This window comes from Tamandua tetradactyla, chromosome 11 (assembly GCF_023851605.1).
Source record: "Tamandua tetradactyla isolate mTamTet1 chromosome 11, mTamTet1.pri, whole genome shotgun sequence".
Lineage (NCBI taxonomy): Eukaryota > Metazoa > Chordata > Mammalia > Pilosa > Myrmecophagidae > Tamandua > Tamandua tetradactyla.
The window spans coordinates 32,631,488-32,651,635 of NC_135337.1; the positions used below are offsets into that span (position 1 = coordinate 32,631,488).

The 20,148-nt window shown below is 41.0% G+C and overlaps 1 protein-coding gene across 3 annotated transcripts in view; it reads left to right on the plus strand.

Moving 5' to 3' along the window:
- The window catches only part of TGFBR3 (transforming growth factor beta receptor 3), a 206,118-nt gene that overhangs the window by 157,589 nt on the left and 28,381 nt on the right, over positions 1-20,148 (plus strand). For all 3 annotated transcript variants that reach the window (XM_077120291.1, XM_077120294.1, XM_077120293.1), the window contains exons 6-12: positions 3,592-3,760; positions 5,488-5,635; positions 10,838-11,027; positions 13,526-13,860; positions 14,277-14,429; positions 16,789-16,929; positions 17,105-17,263. In XM_077120291.1, the coding sequence (XP_076976406.1) occupies positions 3,592-3,760; positions 5,488-5,635; positions 10,838-11,027; positions 13,526-13,860; positions 14,277-14,429; positions 16,789-16,929; positions 17,105-17,263 (1,295 nt within the window). The remainder of the gene's footprint in view (positions 1-3,591; positions 3,761-5,487; positions 5,636-10,837; positions 11,028-13,525; positions 13,861-14,276; positions 14,430-16,788; positions 16,930-17,104; positions 17,264-20,148) is intronic.

The following is a 20,148-nucleotide window of genomic DNA, read 5'->3' on the forward strand; positions in this document are numbered from 1 at the left end:
GCTGCTTTCTGTGGACTTCTATAGCCACTCTCACCACCTCCATAGACAGTGTGGCAGGGCAGGCTGGGGTAGTGAGTGCTTTTTCCTAACCTTTACAGGGGCATTGGCTACTTAGAAGTGTCCACAAGACTGATGCAGGGGTGTGTGCTATGTTCAAGGGCCACAGCAGGTGGTGTCACACACACCCCACTAAGCCCCCAGTAATCCAAGGGGGGAAGACATTATTTTCACTGTTTTATAGAGGAATTAATGGAGGGTTAAGTGAACTTGCTAAAATCCACCTTATGGCAAGTGGCAAAGCCAGGACTCAAACCCAAGTTTCCTGACTTTTGTGTAATGCTTATTTCCTGATATTTTTTGAGGAGATGGGGTAGGGTCGGGTGGTATGCTGTGCAGTGGGGGTCACATTTCATTCTTTTCCATGTGAATATCCCATTCTTGCAGCACCAGAGAGGAGTTTTAAATGAGAGTTAGGGTCAAGAAGCATAAGATAAAGCTAAATGAATGGTACTCTGGCAGCTAATAATAAAGGCTAAATGAAAATTACCTCTTTTAATAAAGGTTCTAAACTCTGGTCAATGGACTGCATTTTTAGAGCAGAGCTCTTAAGAGTGTGAACAAATGTTGACTACCTCTTGGGATGTGTGAAAATGTAAAAGTTTGTTACCATGACATTTAGAAAGTTGGGTACTGTTTTCTTGACAGTATGTAAGTATCTAAGCACAGCAGTCGCCCACGAGAGTGGGCATAAGTGACTCCCCCAATGCTACAAACTGGATGAGGGAAGTAAACTTACAGTGACTGGTGTCCAGCCCAGTAAAAATAGAATACCCTCCTTGGTTAACACTGTTGGAGTTTCAGAAATTTGACTCCCGCCACAATTCTTTAAGAGTCACTGGTCCGCCCTGATGGAGAGGAGCATTTGGGAAAGGCGAGGCTCTTTGGTTAGGTTGTCAGGCCCGAGGCCGCGTTGTGCATCATCGTGGATCGTATTCTGGTGGGTGGGCGTCCTCAGCTGTCTTCCCACAGCCTGACCTGGCTCTGCCCTCCTTGAGGCCAAGGATCCCAGGCCAAGAGCCTCCTTTTGCTCTAACTGCAGCGGTTCTCAGAGTGGGGTATCTGGGCCAGCGGCATCAGCATTATCTGGGAACCTGTTAGAAATGCCACTTCTCAGGCCTGCCTCACACTTATTGAAGCAGAAACGCCAGAAGTGGGAGTTGCCGTGAGCCTGCCGGGTGGTTCTGATGCCAACTGAAGCTTGCGAGTGGCTGCTATAATCTGTGTACCTGCATGAAAGGACCGAGAAGTTTGTACTCCAACACCTTTAATTACCGCTGGAGCCTCAGTTTTCTTCGCTGGGAAACGAGGGGTTGGCATTACCTCCCATACTCATTCCTGCTCTCAGAGCCTATCATTCTGGGTCTCAAAGTCATTTGTCTGTTCTTTCCTAAAACACAAATAAACATGTGGCTTTTTTCTCCCAAACTAGCCAGGTTTCTACCCGGGGTTTCCCCTTTGTGGTTTCCTTTCTCCTTGGCACTTGGTGTAAGTTTTGATGCCAGGCATGTGGAAGGTCATTTGGGGGGAAAAAAGAACTGCACCCCCACCCCCAACTCTCAACAAAAAACGATCAGCTCATTCAACTTAGTGACAATGGCATCTGGGACCTGAGCCCTTAATAACATCGACTTTTGAAAAATTAAACCTTTCCTAGTGGCTTAGCAGATTCACAGCATGGGTAAAGTTTTTGTTATTGTCTATTTGGGAAATCTATACCATGTGCCTACTACATGCCAGATGCAAACAAGTCACACCTCTGAGCTGGAAATACAGAAGAGAGTCCCAGGAGGATTCCTAGTCTCTTGAGTTCCAGACTGGGCTGTTCCTGGCCTGTATGTACACCCTCTCATTCTTGGTTTAATTTCAGCCCTGTCGTCCCAATATCATTTTCCATCCTGTGATCTGGGGGAGGCATCCGCAGGCCTGCAGCTGCAGGGAGTGCATACCTCATCTGCTCATCTGGCAAAGCCCTTAGCAGATGTGGAGGGGCTGCTGCTCCAGCAGCCTGAGTCGGTGAGCCCTGGGCTCTTCTCTCTGAGGGGGTCTTTAGAGAAGAATCCAGAGTGTACAGCTGAAGGCCTTGTGAGTGTTCTGGGGGTGGGGCTGGATGATGGCTTCATGGTGCCTTGAGTTGTGATGCTGCAGTGTGTGCTGGTGACCTCAGCACAAGGAAGGTACACAACTGTGGGGAGCAGTTTCCACCCAATCCTGGGACTTTGTGGGCTGATTCCTTATTCCCGAGTGATACCTGCTTGTGGATTTGAACCCTGGCATCATGTCCATTAAATGAAAAAGGCAGAAATCTGTTTCATTAAAATCCCTGGGCTCTGGCTAATTAATTACTCCTTCTGAAAAAAGCCTGCATCGCCTAAAACTTCCTTGACACTGGCCCCAGCTGTCACGCTGCCAGCAGTTTCTTTCAAGTTCTGTTTAAACATTTAAACCACTGCATGGAAATCCCATCAAGCGTAGGGCTGCGTAACCAGCATGTGCTGTTTCAAGGGGGAGTGGCTGCAGAGTTGGTGTTTGCAGGGCTCTCCCCGGTGGAGGTGATGAGTAGCCCCTCAGCACAATGGACAATGTTTGTGAAAGTGCCTTATAAACTGTAAAGTGCCATGTCAACATCAGTTGTCAGTATAAAGATTGTGAGGAAGAATGACGTTCTGCCCTCCCTGTTTCCCCCCAGTATCTACCTTTAGTCCACAAGGTGTAAAGTGTTGTGGGGAATAAATATGAGGGAATGATTAGTTCTGCATGGCAGGCCTGAGAACTAATTTGATGACTGGTACACCTACTAACTGAAGTACCAGCTATCCAACGAGGGGCAGATTTAGGGGTAGGATAGACAGTGGATTCATTTTTTTATTATGTTGACCGAGAATTGCTTAGAGGAGTTTCAGGTGGCAGATGCCTGGTAGACAGATGCCAATTCAGATCTGGAGTGCAGAAGAGGAGTCACGATCCAGGTACAAGTTGAAGTGGTAGGAGTGGTTGAGAGTGTCCAGGAAGGTAAGAGACAAAAAGATCGAAGGAGGTACTGAAATTCTTAGCCTTGATTCACATTGGGATCAACTAAGTCACTTTTCAAAAAAGGAAAGCTGCCCGGGCTCTACCCAGACCTTTTGAACCAGACTTTCAGGGGTGGGGTCTAAGCAGGTGGGTTCTGATGTGCTTCAAAGATGGAGGATCAGTGGTTTTCAGAAGAGGAGCAGAAAGTGAAAGAGACTAGTAGCTAAATCAGGAGAGATGAATGAGAACAAAAAAGTCTCATGGAAAGGAGAGGAAGTACTTTGGATGCAAAGGAAGGGATTTAGACAAAAAGAGGTCACAAGAGTTGATCAGTAGGGGGTCACTGGTGACCATAACAAAGGCATTTCAGGGCAGTGCTGAGGAATTCACAGACAAGGGTCCTTTGGGTTTGTGGTTCCCTGTGTCCACTTGCTCAGTTTCATTGCCTCCTACTTCCCTTTAAGTCTGATTGCTACTTAGCAGAGTGGTGTGATGGATTGCCCTATGCTTCTTTACTTGCAGATCAAGTGTTCCCTCCCATGTGCAACATAGGGAAGAATTTTCTTTCTCTCAATTACCTAGCTGAGTACCTTCAGCCCAAAGCAGCGGAAGGCTGTGTGATGTCCAGCCAGCCTCTGGATCAGGAGGTGCACATCATCGAGTTACTCACCCCCAGCTCTAACCCCTACAGGTAATGCGTGTGTGCGGGTGGGTGTGGTTCTCCTCTGAACTGAGAAGAGATGAAAGATCTCTGCTGACTTGAGGCAGGGGGAGAAACAGTCTTTCCTATGTGGGGAGCCATTGATATTTAGAGTGTGTGGTTCACAGAAGCTTTGAAGAAGGGAGTAAAAGGCACCAGTGATTTATTTTCTGCATCTGTCTCTAGATCCCATATATTCCAGCTGAGCTCCTGAAGTCTATTCTGGACCTCTGGATACTAATCTCACTCTATTATTGTCCCCTTTGACTGAGATTACTCCTGATAAGGAAATTATAAAATGTGTATTTTTAAAATGATTATAATTTTAACAACATTCTGTTTTTAATAAAGTTCTGTTCATAGTGTCCTCAGGACACTTGTGTTCAGAACTGTTTGCTTTAAAATTCTGTGTGTGTATGCCCTTTTGGTGATATATGCCAAAGAGACATGGGATACAATACTGTGCCTCTCCCCTGGGTTCTTGTTCTCTTCCCACCCACAGCTTCCTCATCCCTGAACTGGAAATTTGACCCTCCCTATAAAGAATGATTAAGGAATTAGAAAAGAAAAAGGGAAAATAAGCCCTTCTTGCACTTAATCTGTATTTCATGTGGACTAGTGACTTAAATTTTAAGGTGTATATTGCATAGTGATTTAAAAGTTAAAATTCTAATCAGATTTTAAGAGCAAACACATGGGTGGTGTAGCTCAGTGGCAGAATTCTCGCCTGCCATGCTGGGGACGCGGGTTCGATTCCTGGAGCCAGCCCATGCAAAAAAAGAAAAAAAAGCAAATACACTGCACACTGGTTTTGCTAAGTTTCCACTCTGTCCCACAAAATGAATTTTGTGGAAAATTAAAAGAGAATGGGAATAGACGCAATCTGGCAAGCGCACTTAGATTTTAAGCCTAAGACTCCATTTGAGTAGACCATTCACTTTATGCTTTACAAGTGTTTAAAACCAAAATGGAAATAAAGATTTTTCCCTTAAATTCATAATGACAGAGATGTTATTGATGGTTTTAAAAAAATTCTCTTTTATACTGAATTCTTAGAAATTTGGTTCATGTTCTTCACTTTTCCAGTAATCATTTCGTTGACCATCTGTTTTCCTTATTTTAATAATTGTATAGCCACGAGTTTGGGGAAGCAATGCAGATATGATTCAGCATTAATGACGTTAATGACTTAAGCAAAACTTATATAAGTCAAGGATTCTCCAGTCTTTTATCTCTTCTTGATTCTGAAATTTACTAATTTTTTTTTACCACCCTACTCCCTGCACTCCTCTCTCACCGAACTTCTCCCCATTTCTGGTTTTGAAGGAATTTGGGCATGTAGCAAGTTGGAAAGTTACACATCGAAGGTGTTAAAGGTTGAATGAAAGGGCGACAATTCTCCTTCAAAAGTAAATTCCTCTGGTTTGTTGAGGTCCATTTCAAACAGTGGCTGTATTAAGTAACCACTTTTTTTTTTTTCAAAGAAGAGAAAATTTCTAGTGGCTAATTATCAGCAGGCGTACATTTCTATTGTTATATAAAAGTATTTTGTTATGTGTGCAATAACAATCTGTTTTGCACATGTCATTTGCCTGGGCTCAACTCCAGCTTTTTAATCAACTGGCCAGACACTGGAAACACGAAGACTTGGAAGAGGGGAGATAGTTGCAATTCTCTGGCATTTGGGTCCTCACTTTTCCTTTGTTTTCCATTCGTAGTGCTTTCCAGGTGGATATAATAATTGACATAAGACCTTCTCGAAAGGGTCCTGAAGTGGTCAAAAACCTCATCCTGATCTTGAAGTGCAAAAAGTCTGTCAACTGGGTGATCAAATCCTTTGATGTCAAGGGAAATCTGAGAGTTATTGTAAGTTGATTGAGCATTTCTTTGTTTTGATCATTGGCAATAATGTAAGCTATGCTTATATGTGTTATTTTCGTAGCATTTACCTCTTTGGGCTCTCGCTGAGGTCTCTCAATTATATTTCACTTTGCAGAATAGGCTGCTCCTTGGCTTCTCCTGACAAGGGCTAATGGCATGGTGTTAAAAGCGGGGACTCTGGTCCCCGCCAAAAACCAAGACAGCCTAGGTTTGAATCTAAACTCTGCCATTTATAAACTCCAAACTTGGTCAAGTCCCTTAACTTCTCTGGGCCCCCGTTACCTCCTTTGTGATATTCCTGAAATACATTAATGTACTTATAGTCATAGTAAACATAGATTAGTGAACATAATTAAACCTTTCATGGTTGAGAGACTTGTGGAATCTCTAGGTCCTGGCCCTGGATATCAGCTCTCACTTTGGAAAGGCATAGGAAATTAGGCTAACCCCAGATCACATCATAAACTTTTGTTTTGAGATAAATATCACTGGCAAGACACTGGCATGTCTTGCTGCCACTTGCTTCTAATTTCTAAGGGTGAAACACTGAAAAAAGACTCCCAGTAATGGAAAGGTTAGTGAAACTATGCCACGAAAATATACCCCAGCCCGCACCTTAAGGACCATATTTCATGAAGGAAATATACTTAAGAGGCTTAGCTGGTTGGCATTATTGGCAAATGGTAGCTAGCTTCCTGGAAAGTTGAGTTTTGAAATTTGGTAAAAATAAATTGTATATCAGATGTGTTTGGGTAGATAACTAGCTGAAAAAATATTGGAGTAAATTATATTAAAACTTAAAAAAAAAATCACCCTCCCCATTTTTTAGAAGATTATTATCTCTTTAGCATCTCTTGTAGACCACAATTTTTGTGCGTTGTCTGTTTAAAAATCGTGGCTCATTACTCTTTTAGTGCCTGCACTGATTCAGTTGGGATGGGTTTTTTTTAATCTCAGTATTTTAGAAGAGGTTGGAGTTGGTATTATTTGTTCATTCATGGCACCTTCTGTAATACAGCAGCAAACAGAGCCAACAATTCCTTAGGCAGTGCCATGTGAAAGTCCTTGCCCGAGGCAGCATATAAAGCCAAGGGCACACACATCTTATTTATAAAGTAATAGTTTTCAATTCCTGTTGGGGTTTTTTTTTGAAGCTTTGAGAGGATCCCATAAGCCATTATGTGTAATGGTGATCCGTTAATTTGGTGTTGAACACACAGCCCATCGGTGATTTTCTGCAGTCAGAGATGCTTTGATTGCCTTCCTGGCCTGGCACGAAGCGTGTTGATGACCTGGGGTGTCTGCTGCCTTTAATGACTGGCACACCAACCAAATGTTTTTAATTTCAGAATAACAAAAACAGGAAAGGGAATCATGCTTTGAAAGGCAGAAACATACGGTACTTTTTAATTCCCTGCTGGAATTCTTGTATAAATGTTCTTTTGGCTTTGACCCTTAAGTGGCTTTCTCTCTCCGTGGATATGTGTGCCTGGCCCACGGCCTGTCATGGAGTTCGCTTAGAATGTCCCACCTCCCATATGAATCAGAAAGGCTAGAAATGAGATTGCTCATTCCACTGCAAGAGATGTTTATATTCCTCTCTTTGGCTGGACTCCTGTTCCAGGCCAATTTTGGACAATGCATGACAACATTGCTAAACAATTAGGTAATGTTTCATGATGTTCTGTTTTATTCCCCCAATCAGTTTCATGCTTCGTGATTTCCTAATTCCCTGTCTCAGATGTGAATTCTGACTGTGCTGGGGATAAGGTCCCCTCTAAGAGAAAGGCATAAGTTAGTGCTTAGAATGGGGGAAATGCTTTAGAGTGATCTTATCTGTAGTATTTCCTTTAGAGGCAGTGAGGTTGAGTGGAAAAGGTCCTGGCTCTGGTGTCAGATAGAGCTGGATTCAAATTCAATTATCATTAATCCTAATAGATATTGGGCAACTAATTGAACTCTGAGTCTGTTTCATTACCTGGAAAATAGGTATGACAATAGTACTCATTTTGAATTATTGCAAGGCTTAGCTAAGTTCGTTCATTATTCATTCAGCAAAGTATTTGAGTTTCTTAAAGAATATTTCATCTATAGCATTCAGCTTCAGATCCTTGCCTGTACATGGTGAGTTCTCTTATGTGCTAGTTAATTTCTGTGAGCCTCAGGGTCCCCTTCTCTAATAAAGGAATAATAATGTATAACTCCTTATTTTGGGGGTAGGGAGAATTAAATAAGATAGGATATGTAAAGCTCCTAGCACAGTACCTGGCATAAAAAGGAGGTTCATCTTCCTTCCTAAGCAGCTCTTTAAAAATGTTTGTACAGGAATGATTAGAGTACGTCTCTAAACAAAGTGAGAAGAAAGAAAGATGTCTACTATGGAAATTGTAAGGAACTTGAATGGGTAAATTAAAATAATGCCCAAAAGAGACAGAAAGGACTATGTTATGAGTAAGGATGAGAATACTAGAAGTATCCCCACTGTCACGTGCAGCCCTGACTTTTTCTTAGATCCCCTTAGGAACAATTCATGTCCTAATTTCCTGGCTGCTAAAACAAATGCCATCCGGTGGGTTAGCTAAACAATGGGAATTTATTGGCTCACAGTTTTGAGGATAAGACAAGACTGAAATTGATGTCGAAAATTGAGACTTCAACAAAGCGGTGCTTTCTCGGTGAAGACTGTGGCATTCTAGGGCTGGTTGCCAGCAATCCTTGGGTCCTTGGCCCTGCCATCATATGGAAGTACACATGATGGCATCTTTTCCTTTCTTTTCTGGGTTCCCATGACTAATTACTTCTACCCCTCCATGTAGCTTTGTCTTCATTAAGCCTCCAGTAATGGGATTAAGACCCAGCCTCATTGAATTGGGCCGAATCTTGACTAAAAATAACATTTTCAAAAGGTCCTGTTTACAGTAGGTTCACAGCAAGGAATGGTTAAGATTAAAACCATGTTTATTTCTGGGGTACATAATTCAACCTACTACATTGTATAATCACTTTTATGGCAGGAACATTTTCCAAAATGTAAAATAAAAGATGGAAGAAACATGTTAGAGATTTCCCATTGTATTGTTTCATGTGCCCTCAGAAATTCAAGGTTGGTGATGGCCAGCTTGTTCTTAGAAAAGACTTAAAGAAAAAATCCCAGTGGTCATATGTATTGTAGTCTCTGGACAACTCTATCCCCACCCCTCAGTGGTTCTGATGCCACTGGGGTGGGGGGGAAAGGAAGACACTTAGATGCTTTACAGAGCTCATTAGGAAGATAAGGCTGGGAAAGACATGGTGGTATTTGGAGACCCCCATTTGGAGAAGCTTCATAGAGACTGGGAAAACCTGGGGACTCCCAGAAATACAGGGTGCGGAATTTATTCAGTGCTGGGAACCAACTCATCTGCTATTGTCCCAAGCCTTGCTGATTTACAGATGTTTAGATAGATTTCAAGCCTTGTAAGTCCCAAAGCGTAATCAGTATGCATTGCACTGACAGCTCTGAGAGTTCATGTGAAAGGTATAAACAGATCATTCATATTGGTACAAAAGCACAGGTGGCAGTTATGATGCTAGTAGGCTGGAAACATGATATTTTCTCAGCTAACAACATGAAAGACTAGGGCAGATGAGGGCAGGCAGTATTGTTTTTTAGGCCAGTGTTGGAAATTCCAGCCAATCAAAATGACCTGCTGCTTTGAAAGGTTGGAAAAAGCTGGGCCTAGGAAGAAACTGGTGTTGAATAAATGAATAAAGAGGGTCTAAGAACAGGATTGTTCCTTACCTCATTTTGGTTTTCTTTTTTTAAAAAAATATTTTCTTCCCTAGTCTCTGAATCAGAGTAACAGCTAGAATGTTCTGAACTTAGGAAACTGAGGTTGCAATGATGGCAGAACCTGGCTCAAGTTTTTTCTGGGGTACCTTTGCCTGTGGTGGTTGTGACTGGTCACTCTGGCAATTTTCCCTCAGATAAGCACTGTGGGTTATGGAAAAATATACCGGGTGCGATCCTTTACTCTTTGAATTGAAACATGTATGTCCTCAGCCAATATCCCACAAGCAAAGCAGCCAAGAGTACTTAGAGCCTGTGAATCTTTTATGGTTTTGCAGTGGGAAAGGATTAATATTTAGTCATGTTAGGGGCAAACAGAATGGGAAACAAATGGGGAATTTAGGAAAAATGCGGCATGAATGCAGGAGAAAATAATTGGGCATGGAAATTAAAGTGATTTTTATATGGTGTGAAAATGGCATAATCTGCATGCTGGAAAGGCTCGGCAGCACTATTGGAGCAGTTGTCAAAAATATGGTGACTTCCCTTCAGAGTCCCCTTTGCAGCGTTTGCCTCCCTTTCCATCTAACCGCTGCTGGAGTCAGCAGGCAATGGGGAAATTTACCTTCTCTGTGCTGGTTACTCAGAATCCATCTTAAAAGTACAGTGGAACTCTTACTCAGATGTAAAAATTCTATTATAGTCTTTCCCAGAAAGATTTCTATCAATCAATTTTAATTTTGTGCTTAGTTACCAAAAGTGAGCTAATATTATGACTTATATCACTGGAGAAAATATTGGTACTCAGAGGAGTGATTACCTAAATGATTTAATTAGTGTTTTAGAACATAAAAATCCAAGCATTTTCAACTAAAAAGAATTGGCAAAAGAACTCTATTCTAGGATTGCTAAATTGATCATAAATTATATGTAAAATACAAACATTGGTTATTTTACCATATGGAATTTCATAGTTTATACAGATGGAATAGACTCAACACTTAAGTAACTAGATTGTAAGTAGAAGATCAGGCATATTTTGGCAATAACTATGCACATCTCTATACATCATACTTAATTTTAAATTAAAAGAAGGAAAAGGATCTCCTATTTGATCGTCTATGTGTTAATAATTTAAATAGTAATCCAACTCTATAGTAACAGACTAGATGTAGTATGTAGCTGCTTAGCTTGTCACTGGATTATTTTTGTATCAACATAAGCAACCCAAAACAGTATGATCCAACAGTGTGAATAAGTGTCTCTTAATGTGTTATTAAAGAGTTTCATATCAGTGTTCTTTAGCCCAAGGAAAATGGTCATCAAATACAACATAGACTCTATTTGATTCAGTTATTTATTTTCTTACTGAAAGCACCATTTTAGACTCATGAGTGCAATTTTGCTGCTATCTTCAGGCTCCAAACAGTATTGGCTTTGGGAAAGAGAGTGAGAGATCCATGAAAATGACCAGATCAATAAGAGATGACATTCCTTCAACCCAAGAGAATCTGATCAAGTGGGCTTTGGACAATGGCTATAGTCCAGTAACATCATATACAATGGCTCCTGTGGCTAATAGATTTCACCTTCAGCTTGAAAACAATGGTAAGTATTTTTTTTTAATTGTAATAAAATTTCTCCAAATAAAGCTTTCCACCAGGAAATCTCACTTCAGATATCTGACACTATTTTTCTGTTGCACATTTTAATGATTCTAGTACTTTTTGCTATAAGGCTTACATTAATCTAGAATTATGGTAGATTGTTTTGAAGAAATATGTTTAATACAGATTTTTCAGTAACAATTGATTGCATGGTAGTTATAGACAGAACTTTGTTATGACATGGGCCAATCACCTTCACTTGATTACACTAAGAATAAACTAGCCTGGGTCCTTAATGAGTAGGTACCCTATGACCACTGATAGCTGAGAATATAAAGGGGATGGAACTGCAGGAGAGAAGCCCTTGGTCAGAGGCCCTGTATTAAGTTACATAGTCATGAGGACTCACATTTGGGCTTTCTCATTCTCACTCAAAGGTGTTGTTATCCCATTTCAATGGAGCAGAAAGCAAAGGCTCAAGTTATTTGAATTTTATTAAAACTAGAAAGCAAGACTTGAAATCTGTTTTAGTTTGTTAAAGCTGCTTCAATGCAATATACCAGAAATGGAACAGCTCTTTAAAAGGGAATTTATTAAATTACAAGTTCACAGTTCTAAAGTCATAAAAATGTCCAAACTAAGGCATCCAGATAAAAAAAAACCTGACTCAGGAAAGGCAAATGTCTTTTGCATGGGAAAGCATGTAACTGGTGTCTCCTGGTCATTATTCCTGGTTCTGTTGCTTCCAGCTTCTGATACCAATGGTTTCGTCTTTAAGCATCTGTGGGCCTTCACTTAGCTCCTCTGGGACACTGTTCTGGGTTCTGGCTTGCTTAGCATCTCATGGGAAGGCACATGGCGATGTCTGCTGGGCTCTGCATTTCCAGATGTCCACATCTAGGCATTTGCTCTCTCTGTCGGTACTCTGAGCATCTCCAAATGTCTGTGACTCTGCAGACTCTGAAGCAACTGTCTTCCTCCAAAATGTCTCCCCTCTTAAAAGACTCCAGTAAACTAATCAAGACCCACCTTGAATGGGTGGAATCATGCCTCCATCTATGAAAAGGCCACACTCGTAATTGGGGTGTCACGTCACCACGGAAGTAATCTAATCAAAAGGTCACACCCACAACTGAGTGGGTCAGTCTCCATCAAAACAATCTAATCAAAGGTTTCCACCCTACAGTATTGAATGAGGATTAAAGGACATGGCTTTACTGGGGAACACAACACTTTCAAACCAGTGCAAACCCCAAGATTTTGGGTCCCCATCCTGTTCCTTACCCTGTGGTACTGCTGTTCAGTGTCATTAGGATGAAACTTTGGGGCACAGGTTCAAGTCCCACCTCTGCCATTTATTCACTGTGGCAGGGACATCACTTAACCTCTGAGCCTTAGGTTCTGCCCCCGTACAATGGAGAAAATAATAGGACCTACCTCACAGGATTGTTGTGAAGGTTTCTGCAAAAGTACAAATTTAAAACCCTCCAAAACTTTTACTTCTTTGGACCCATCCTTTTAAAAAATACAGGCTGGAAGGGGAGTTAATGTTCACCAGTCATCTTTACTTCCATTTTCTACTGAGATAGCTTATCTCAAACATGCATCCACTGGCTGTGAGTAGTGGATATAAAGAATATAGGTGAAAGAATTGGCTCTTTTCTTTAAATTGTTGGAATATGATAATATCACATATTGATTGTATGGAAATATATCTCTGCCTTGAAGGGATAGTTGCTTCAGGAGCTTTTCTTTTCCACTAAAAGACTAAATTCTGGAAGACCAGGGTGCCCAGATATCTGTTAGAATTTAGCAATCAAAAAAAGGGGTAGTAATATAACTTAAAAATAATATATAAATTAAATTAAAAACATCTATATTGTTAGAACCTAAAGTCTCTAGTTTCAAGAAAAATATTTAATGAAATTTGAAAGTAATAATTTTGTTTTATATGACATATTCAAATCATAGGTTTTTATAGCCAGGAGAGTCTTTGAAATCACCTAATTTAGTTGTTTTCAACTTTGGCTAAATATTAGATTCACATGGGGAGCTTTAAAACATATTAATAATTGGGTCCCACCCCCAGAGAGTCTGATTTTTAACTGGCCTTGAGTACGGCCTGCGCGTAGGGATTTCTTTTTAAGCTTCCAGGTTGATTTAATGTACAGCCAAAGCTGAGAACCACTGAGCAAATTGAATTCCTTAATTAAAAAAAAAAAAATCCTTAATTTTAAAAATAAGGAAACTGAGGCTCAGTTTGCCCAGTGGCCACTGAGTTAGTTAGAGAGGATTCCAGGGCTAGAGTCCAGGCTTCCCTCTCCTAATGTCTTTGACATATTACTCATTAAAAGCAATTTTAAGTTAAAAAAAAAAAAAAAAAAGTAAGTAATTTTACACATGGCCATTCTGTGCCAGCTGCTCTTGCTCTTGTTCTGATGATATCTGTGGCCTGTGATCAGACACGGATGATGTTCTGCCTTCTTCTGTCCCCTCCAGAGGAGATGAGGGATGAGGAAGTCCATACCCTCCCCCCAGAGCTGCGGATCCTGCTGGGCACTGACCCCCTGCCTGCCCTGAAGAACCCACCTATGCAGGGCAGGGGAGGCGGAGACAGAGGATTCCCCTTCCCTTTCCCTGACATCTCCGGCAGAGGCCACAAGGAAGGGGCAGAGCACAGGCCCCCCCGGCTAAGGGACCCCGTCATCCCCGGCGTACAACTGTTTCCTGGTCCCAGAGAGCCCGAAGAGGTGCAGGGGAGCATGGATGTCGCCCTGTCCGTCAAATGCAGCCACGAGAAGATGGTCGTGGCCGTGGAGAAAGACTCTCTTCAGGTCAGTGTAGCTGGTAAAGGAGAGAAAAGAGGGCCTTTGACTTCCCTGTCTTGTCCTCGGCCTGTGTTAATTATTTCCCTCTAGCTCCATCCCTTTTGAACTCTGGAGACTTGATACTGTTTTCTCAGTTGGATGGGCCCACTTCCCTTGGCTGAGACTCTCCCCCGGTTCCTGTTGTTCTCCGTGAGGGGGGAGGCTCCAGACCTTTGCGTGTCAATATTTAGCTATTGAGTTTCAAGGCCAACACACACAATCCTTGGGCTTTGAGAAGCTGTAGGCTGGGAAGAGGTAAGTGGGGGAGGAGGCTTCAAGCCTCTAGCAACCTTTACTTGGAAGACCAGGCAAAATCTCTTGTCCCGTGTGCAGCGGAGCTGCCTGTGGAATCCCTGTAATGGCTTTGGTGATTGTTGTTTCAGGCCAGCGGCTACTCAGGGTTGGAGCTCACTCTTTTGGATCCTACCTGTAAGGCCAAAATGAATGGCACCCACTTCATTTTGGAGTCCCCCTTCAATGGCTGTGGTACTCAGCACCGGCGATCGGCCCCTGATGGCATGGTTTACTATAACTCCGTGAGTATTCTCCAGAACAAAGCTTTGTCCTTTATCAGACCCTTGCTGTGTTTAGCGCTAGCCTTCATTCTGTCAATAGTCTTACAGTTTCTATGCTGGTGAGGAGGGGCATATACCCTGCGCCTGAGCAAAGCCAAGTGTCAGTGCTCAACAAAATGTGATATACTTTGACTCGGAACTCTTTATTTCCTTTACTGGTGATTGTGTAGGAGTCAGGAGTCCCCATTCTCTTGGCACAAGCATTTGTGGTGTTCTCTCCCGCCCCCTCCTCATGGCAAAGGGGTTCACTGGTGAGATAATTACAACTTCTCTCTGGCCAAACTACAGTTTCAAATGGCTTGGTCCTCTGGGGATAAAACCCAGGCCTTGCGCTTTGAGTGAGCACCTCTTCACAGCTGAGCTAACCACATGTGTGGCCTCTCTGGCATCATTTACATTTCATCTAGAAGTGGGAGGACACATCTTCCCCCACGCAAAAGAGAGAAATCTGAAAAGGGCCTTCAGGAAATTATCATTAAGTCTCTCTTTACACCTCTAAGAATTCTAGGCTCCAAATGGAGGTAGGGGGTGTATTCCATATGCTCCCACAATGATAGTCCATTTCAGTAGCTAATCTTCATTTTCTGGAACTATCCATGTCAGTTCATCTAAATCCTTTTCTTGGGATTAAACCTATTCTCCTAGAGATGGAGACTTCACAGTGAATATGGAAAGAATTCAAAATGTGAAACCTCAAAGAAACTTTACAGTGTTATTTTTGCAGTTTCAGTTCTACTTTTGATGGTAAAAGTTAGACTTAGATATCCCTGTGTCCAGCTTTGACCTGGGATGGGGGAGGGTGGGGAACAGCGGCTGTCACTGAGCACTGATGGACGTATTTGACCCGAACCAAGGAAGAAACTGGTGACCAGGTTCATTGTGGTTCACGTGGGGACTGGCTTCCCTGTGAGCCCAAGTTTGTTGTTCCTCAGAGAACCTTAGAATGTTTGAGCTGGCAAGAATTCTGAAATGATCTCATCCAACTTCCTCATTTCATAGGTGAGGAAATTGAACTCCAGAGAGTTAAGAGACTTGCTTAGATTCAAGCAACTAGTTAACAGCAGAGCCAAGACCATTCCAACTTCTTGGCTTCTCATCTGCTGATCTTTCCCCAACACCAGCCAAGTTGATCTCCCTTTGTTACTCAAATAAGTGATTAATCTTTGACTTCTATGATGATGAATACCCTCTTGTTAGTTACAACACTGATATACTTGATTTCAGAATTTTAAACTGATGTCCAAATTAACACCAGTAAAAGGAAAGCTATGATTCAGAAAAGAAGGTGTTGATTACCTCAGGAAAGAAATATATATATCATAAGCCCTTAACACCCCTTCCTGCTCATATTTATATATTTTTTCATTTTAATTATGATACTCAAGGTACTTAGTATCCTGGGTATATGCTTCAGTTCCGATGGCGCTTTATTTTGAGGACCTGATAAAGAATATAGAGAGGCAGTTTTCCTTCATTCTCTTCCCATTATACTCCCATAAGCAAATATTTTAGCTTTGTTCCAGTTATAATTGTTTGCAGTAATTTTCAGGCTTACCAAATATTTTTGTTTTGCAACATGTTTAGAATCCAAGCATGCAAGGCAAAAAAAAGAAAGAAGAAGAAGAATGAAAGAAAGGAAATAATAAACTGTGATGACCTTGATTCCCATAGATCTATCCTACATATGCAAAGAAATTAGTATTTTATATTTTATTTATGGAGTCATGGTCCTTACATTTTATCTAGAACTAACCCAGTGTTAAGATAGATTGTCCTGGAATAAATATGCTCTTCTTTCCATACAAAGAAATATTGAAGAACAGATGAGCAAAAGATACAGGAGTGCAAGAGAAAAGATGAAGAGAAGAATGAATCAGTTAGGTCCTTTGCTTCTGACTTAAAACAGACTTTATACAGATCTCTAAGTATACAGATAACAAAAGTTCCTTGTAATAGTTGGTGCTTGGTATTTCTTAGTTTTAAACATGAAGCCCCCTAAGGAGAAGGTGGTCTTCACCTCCCCTTAACAATATTGGCCTATTGACAACCCCATTCTAGTGTCTAGTGATTTTCCCACTGTTTGAAATAATTTTATTTCTTCACAAGGGAAAAATGAATTTTTATATGTAATTTGAACCTGCATTGAGGTTTCCTTATTATTCAGCCCTGAAGATGAAGTCCCAAAAACTTGGCATTTTTTTTTAAAGCCAGGTTTTCAATTTGCATCTGAAATTATTGCATAGATATTGGTGTGAGGTAGAAACAGATACCTGCAGGTGGGTCTTTTTATAACACTGCCTGTGCTTTCTTTGCCTTTTAGATTGTGATACAGGTTCCATCCCCTGGGGACAGTAGTGGTTGGCCAGATGGTTATGAAGACTTGGAGTCAGGAGATAACGGATTTCTAGGAGATGCAGATGAAGGAGACACTGCCTTCTTCGGTCGACCTGAAATTGTGGTGGTATGTATTTGTTTCTCCTAGGTCATTTGTGGAGAATATTATCTTTTTGGTTGGCTTTAGTTAGGTACCGTTGAAAAATAAAATTGAATGTGAAAGGCCAAGGTTCATAAAGCCACAGGGCCTTCGTCCTTCATGTGGCTGTGATTTATCTCCATCTGTTTGCTTTTTTTTGCAGTTTAATTGCAGCCTGCGGCAGGTGGGGAATCCCAGTATCGTCCAGGACCCACCCAGCAGGAATATCACCTTCAACATGGAGCTGTATAACACTGACCTCTTTCTGGTGCCCTCCCAAGGGGTCTTTTCTGTGGCAGAGAATGGGCATATTTATGTTGAGGTGAGACCTGAATATTAGCCTTGGGCTGTTGGGTTAGTGCTGAGTTGTGGTTCATGGACCACTTGCTAAAGCACCCGGTAGTTCCATGCAGTGGGCCTCTCCTTGCTCTTGCCCTTGGCCCTTGACCAGCTCTACGTGGGGTTAGGCTCAGAAAATGCTTCCTGGTTGATTTCCTGCTAGAGAAGGCCATTTCATATGCTAAATGGAGAGAACATTTTATATATAAAATGTTAGACAAGAGCATCAGTTCCACTAATAAAGTCCTGCCCTTGTTTTGTCCTTAGCATTTTGGAACAGTAGTTCCAGAGTTATCTATGGAATATTTCAAAATGCCTCACGTACTTTTTAAATTGTACTCGCTTTTGAACAAAATGCTGTATAATCCTCGCATGAAGATTGTTTTAAATATTTATGCAAATGAATTGAAACTATTTCCTACACATAATGGTAATACTCATATGTAACATAAACTGTGGAATGACCACAACATTATTAGATAGTAGTGGTAATAAGGAAATACCAGCTATCATTTATTGCAGATTTACTATGTGCCAAATACAGTTATAAACTTTGTAGTAGTAATTAATCTGCAAAGCAGTCCCGTGAGACAAGATTATCAATATCCCCATTTTATGGATTTGGAAATTGAGGCACAGACTTGCCAGCGTTTATACCTGGGCTGTCTGGCTCCAGAGCCCTCACTGTTATCCACTGGATGCTACTATCATTTATCCTCAAAGTGGGCTTGGAAGTGGGCTTGGAAAGAGGAGAAGACATAATCTCTTAGTAGTGCAAATATCCAAGTTTATAGATTGGATTCTAGAGAAGATAAATCTGTAGAACCTATGGCACCAAGATCTGCCTGCTATTTGTTGTGTGCCCTGGGCACAACCTTTAGTGTTTCAATTTGCCTATTGCCAGCTGGTCTTCCAGGGAAGCATTGGGCATCATCTGATGAGCTGGTTTTGGTGCTAAGCTGCAAGTTTGTGTTCTCCTGCACTGTGAGAAGCTCAAAGGTTGAAATAAGGTACTTCCATATATTAAAAGTGACCTCAGTGCACATATTTCTATTTTAGACAGACAAATAACTCTCACATTTGCACAGATTCTGGGACGGAGTTGTCAGGCTCTAAATGTTGTTTTCCTTGGTCCTATGGATTCTCTGACCCTACTCCTTTTTGACCCCATGTTCTAAGAGACCTTCTCTTTTCTTTGGGTGCATCTCCTTTCTCCATTGCTGCTAAGATGCTGCTCCTAATCTTCCTAAGCCCAGATCGTTGATGCTCTTTTGCTTTCTCGGGCAGCGCAATCTACATGTGCAGTTGGTAAATGACACCCTGTTGTGTTATGGATTATAGGGGTGCTGCTTATGCGCATTTTGTTCTTTTTCAAATATATGCCTGGGAACACTTTGCCAGCTTCTGCTAATTAGTAGCCAGTATTCTCTGCATATCCTATTCTAGGAGTTTTGGGATTTCTCTGCTCCCTCCCAGTGGTGGCTTATTTGAAGCACATTATTGTTTTTATACTTTCATCTTTTCATTCTTGTTCTCTCATTTATATCTTTTTGTAGATCATCTTTATTTTTCATAATTAAATTTGGTTTAAGACATTGTCAAGTGATGAAAAAGAAGTGGACTAAATAATTTGCTACCATTAAAAAAAAAGTATATTGAGGAGAGTTTGGGGAGGGGGTATTGTTATAAACTGCTTTATTTTTAAGGTTGTTTTAAACAACGTAAAATATGAGAGAATTGTAAATGTTTTTGCTAAATAGGATGGCAACCATGTCTAATCTTAGTGCTAATAGGAAAATTTTTTTTACTTAGGGTCAATAAAACTTAGTAAAGCATTGACTTGGTCTAAAGAACTATTTCCTGGTTTCTTCTTCCAGCCTTCCTTCTTTTTCACATGCCCTCCGGAATCCTCTGTTCCCTCTAGACCACAGTCGGTTCCTTCAACCAAAGACAATATTAATTTGCCACCTGTCTCTTGATCTGCTCTGGGTAGTAGTTGGTTTCATAATGGCAGCTTCTCTTTTAGTTTGTTTGTCTTGGGGTATTAAAAACAAAAGAAAAAAATCTTTATAACCAAAAAAATTTAAATTGAAATACTACTGCTACTAGCTGACATTTATTGGATAGCTAGAAACTGTGTTGTTTGCTTGCGTTTATTTTACAAATTATCACAATAACTGTATCTATTAGGTATTAGTGCCCTTACAGGTGAGAAAAGTGAGGCTCAGTCTCTCTAGCACCTGAGCTGGCCTTGCAGTGCAGAGGTGATGTTTCCTAGGGCTTGTCTCACTTCAAAGCCTGTAGTCCTTCTACTACTTGTTTCCAGTCCATTTTAGATTATAAGACTTAACTGATAATATTTTTTTCCTTCAAAACAACTTGTTGGGATACCGTAGACATTTATTTCTAGTGTTTCATATGTTCTTTGAAATTAGAGGAGAAATTTGCAATTAGTCTGTGATATTGCAGTCTGGATTTCAAGTTCATATTAAAGAGCACTTTTTAGTAATAGGCTATATGTAATTAGCCATCACTCTGGAGTAAGAATACCTTGTTTTTCAGAAATATTGCAAAAATAAGTCAATATTTTCATAACTGCCAAATACTATTTCCTATGAAATTTCTCATAGAAGGCTCTCACCAAAGTCACAGCTTAGGCCTCAGTAAATTGATTCTATGAGTATAGTGAAGTTATAAAGAGAGAATGGATTAGGGGTACAAGACCTGACTTTGAGCCTTGATTTTACCCAGTACTTACTGTCCATGATTTACAGTACGTGACTCATCTTTCCTGTGTGTTCAGTTTTTCATTTATAAACTGGAGATGAAAATACTTATCTCACAGATTATTCTGAAGGATTGAATTAG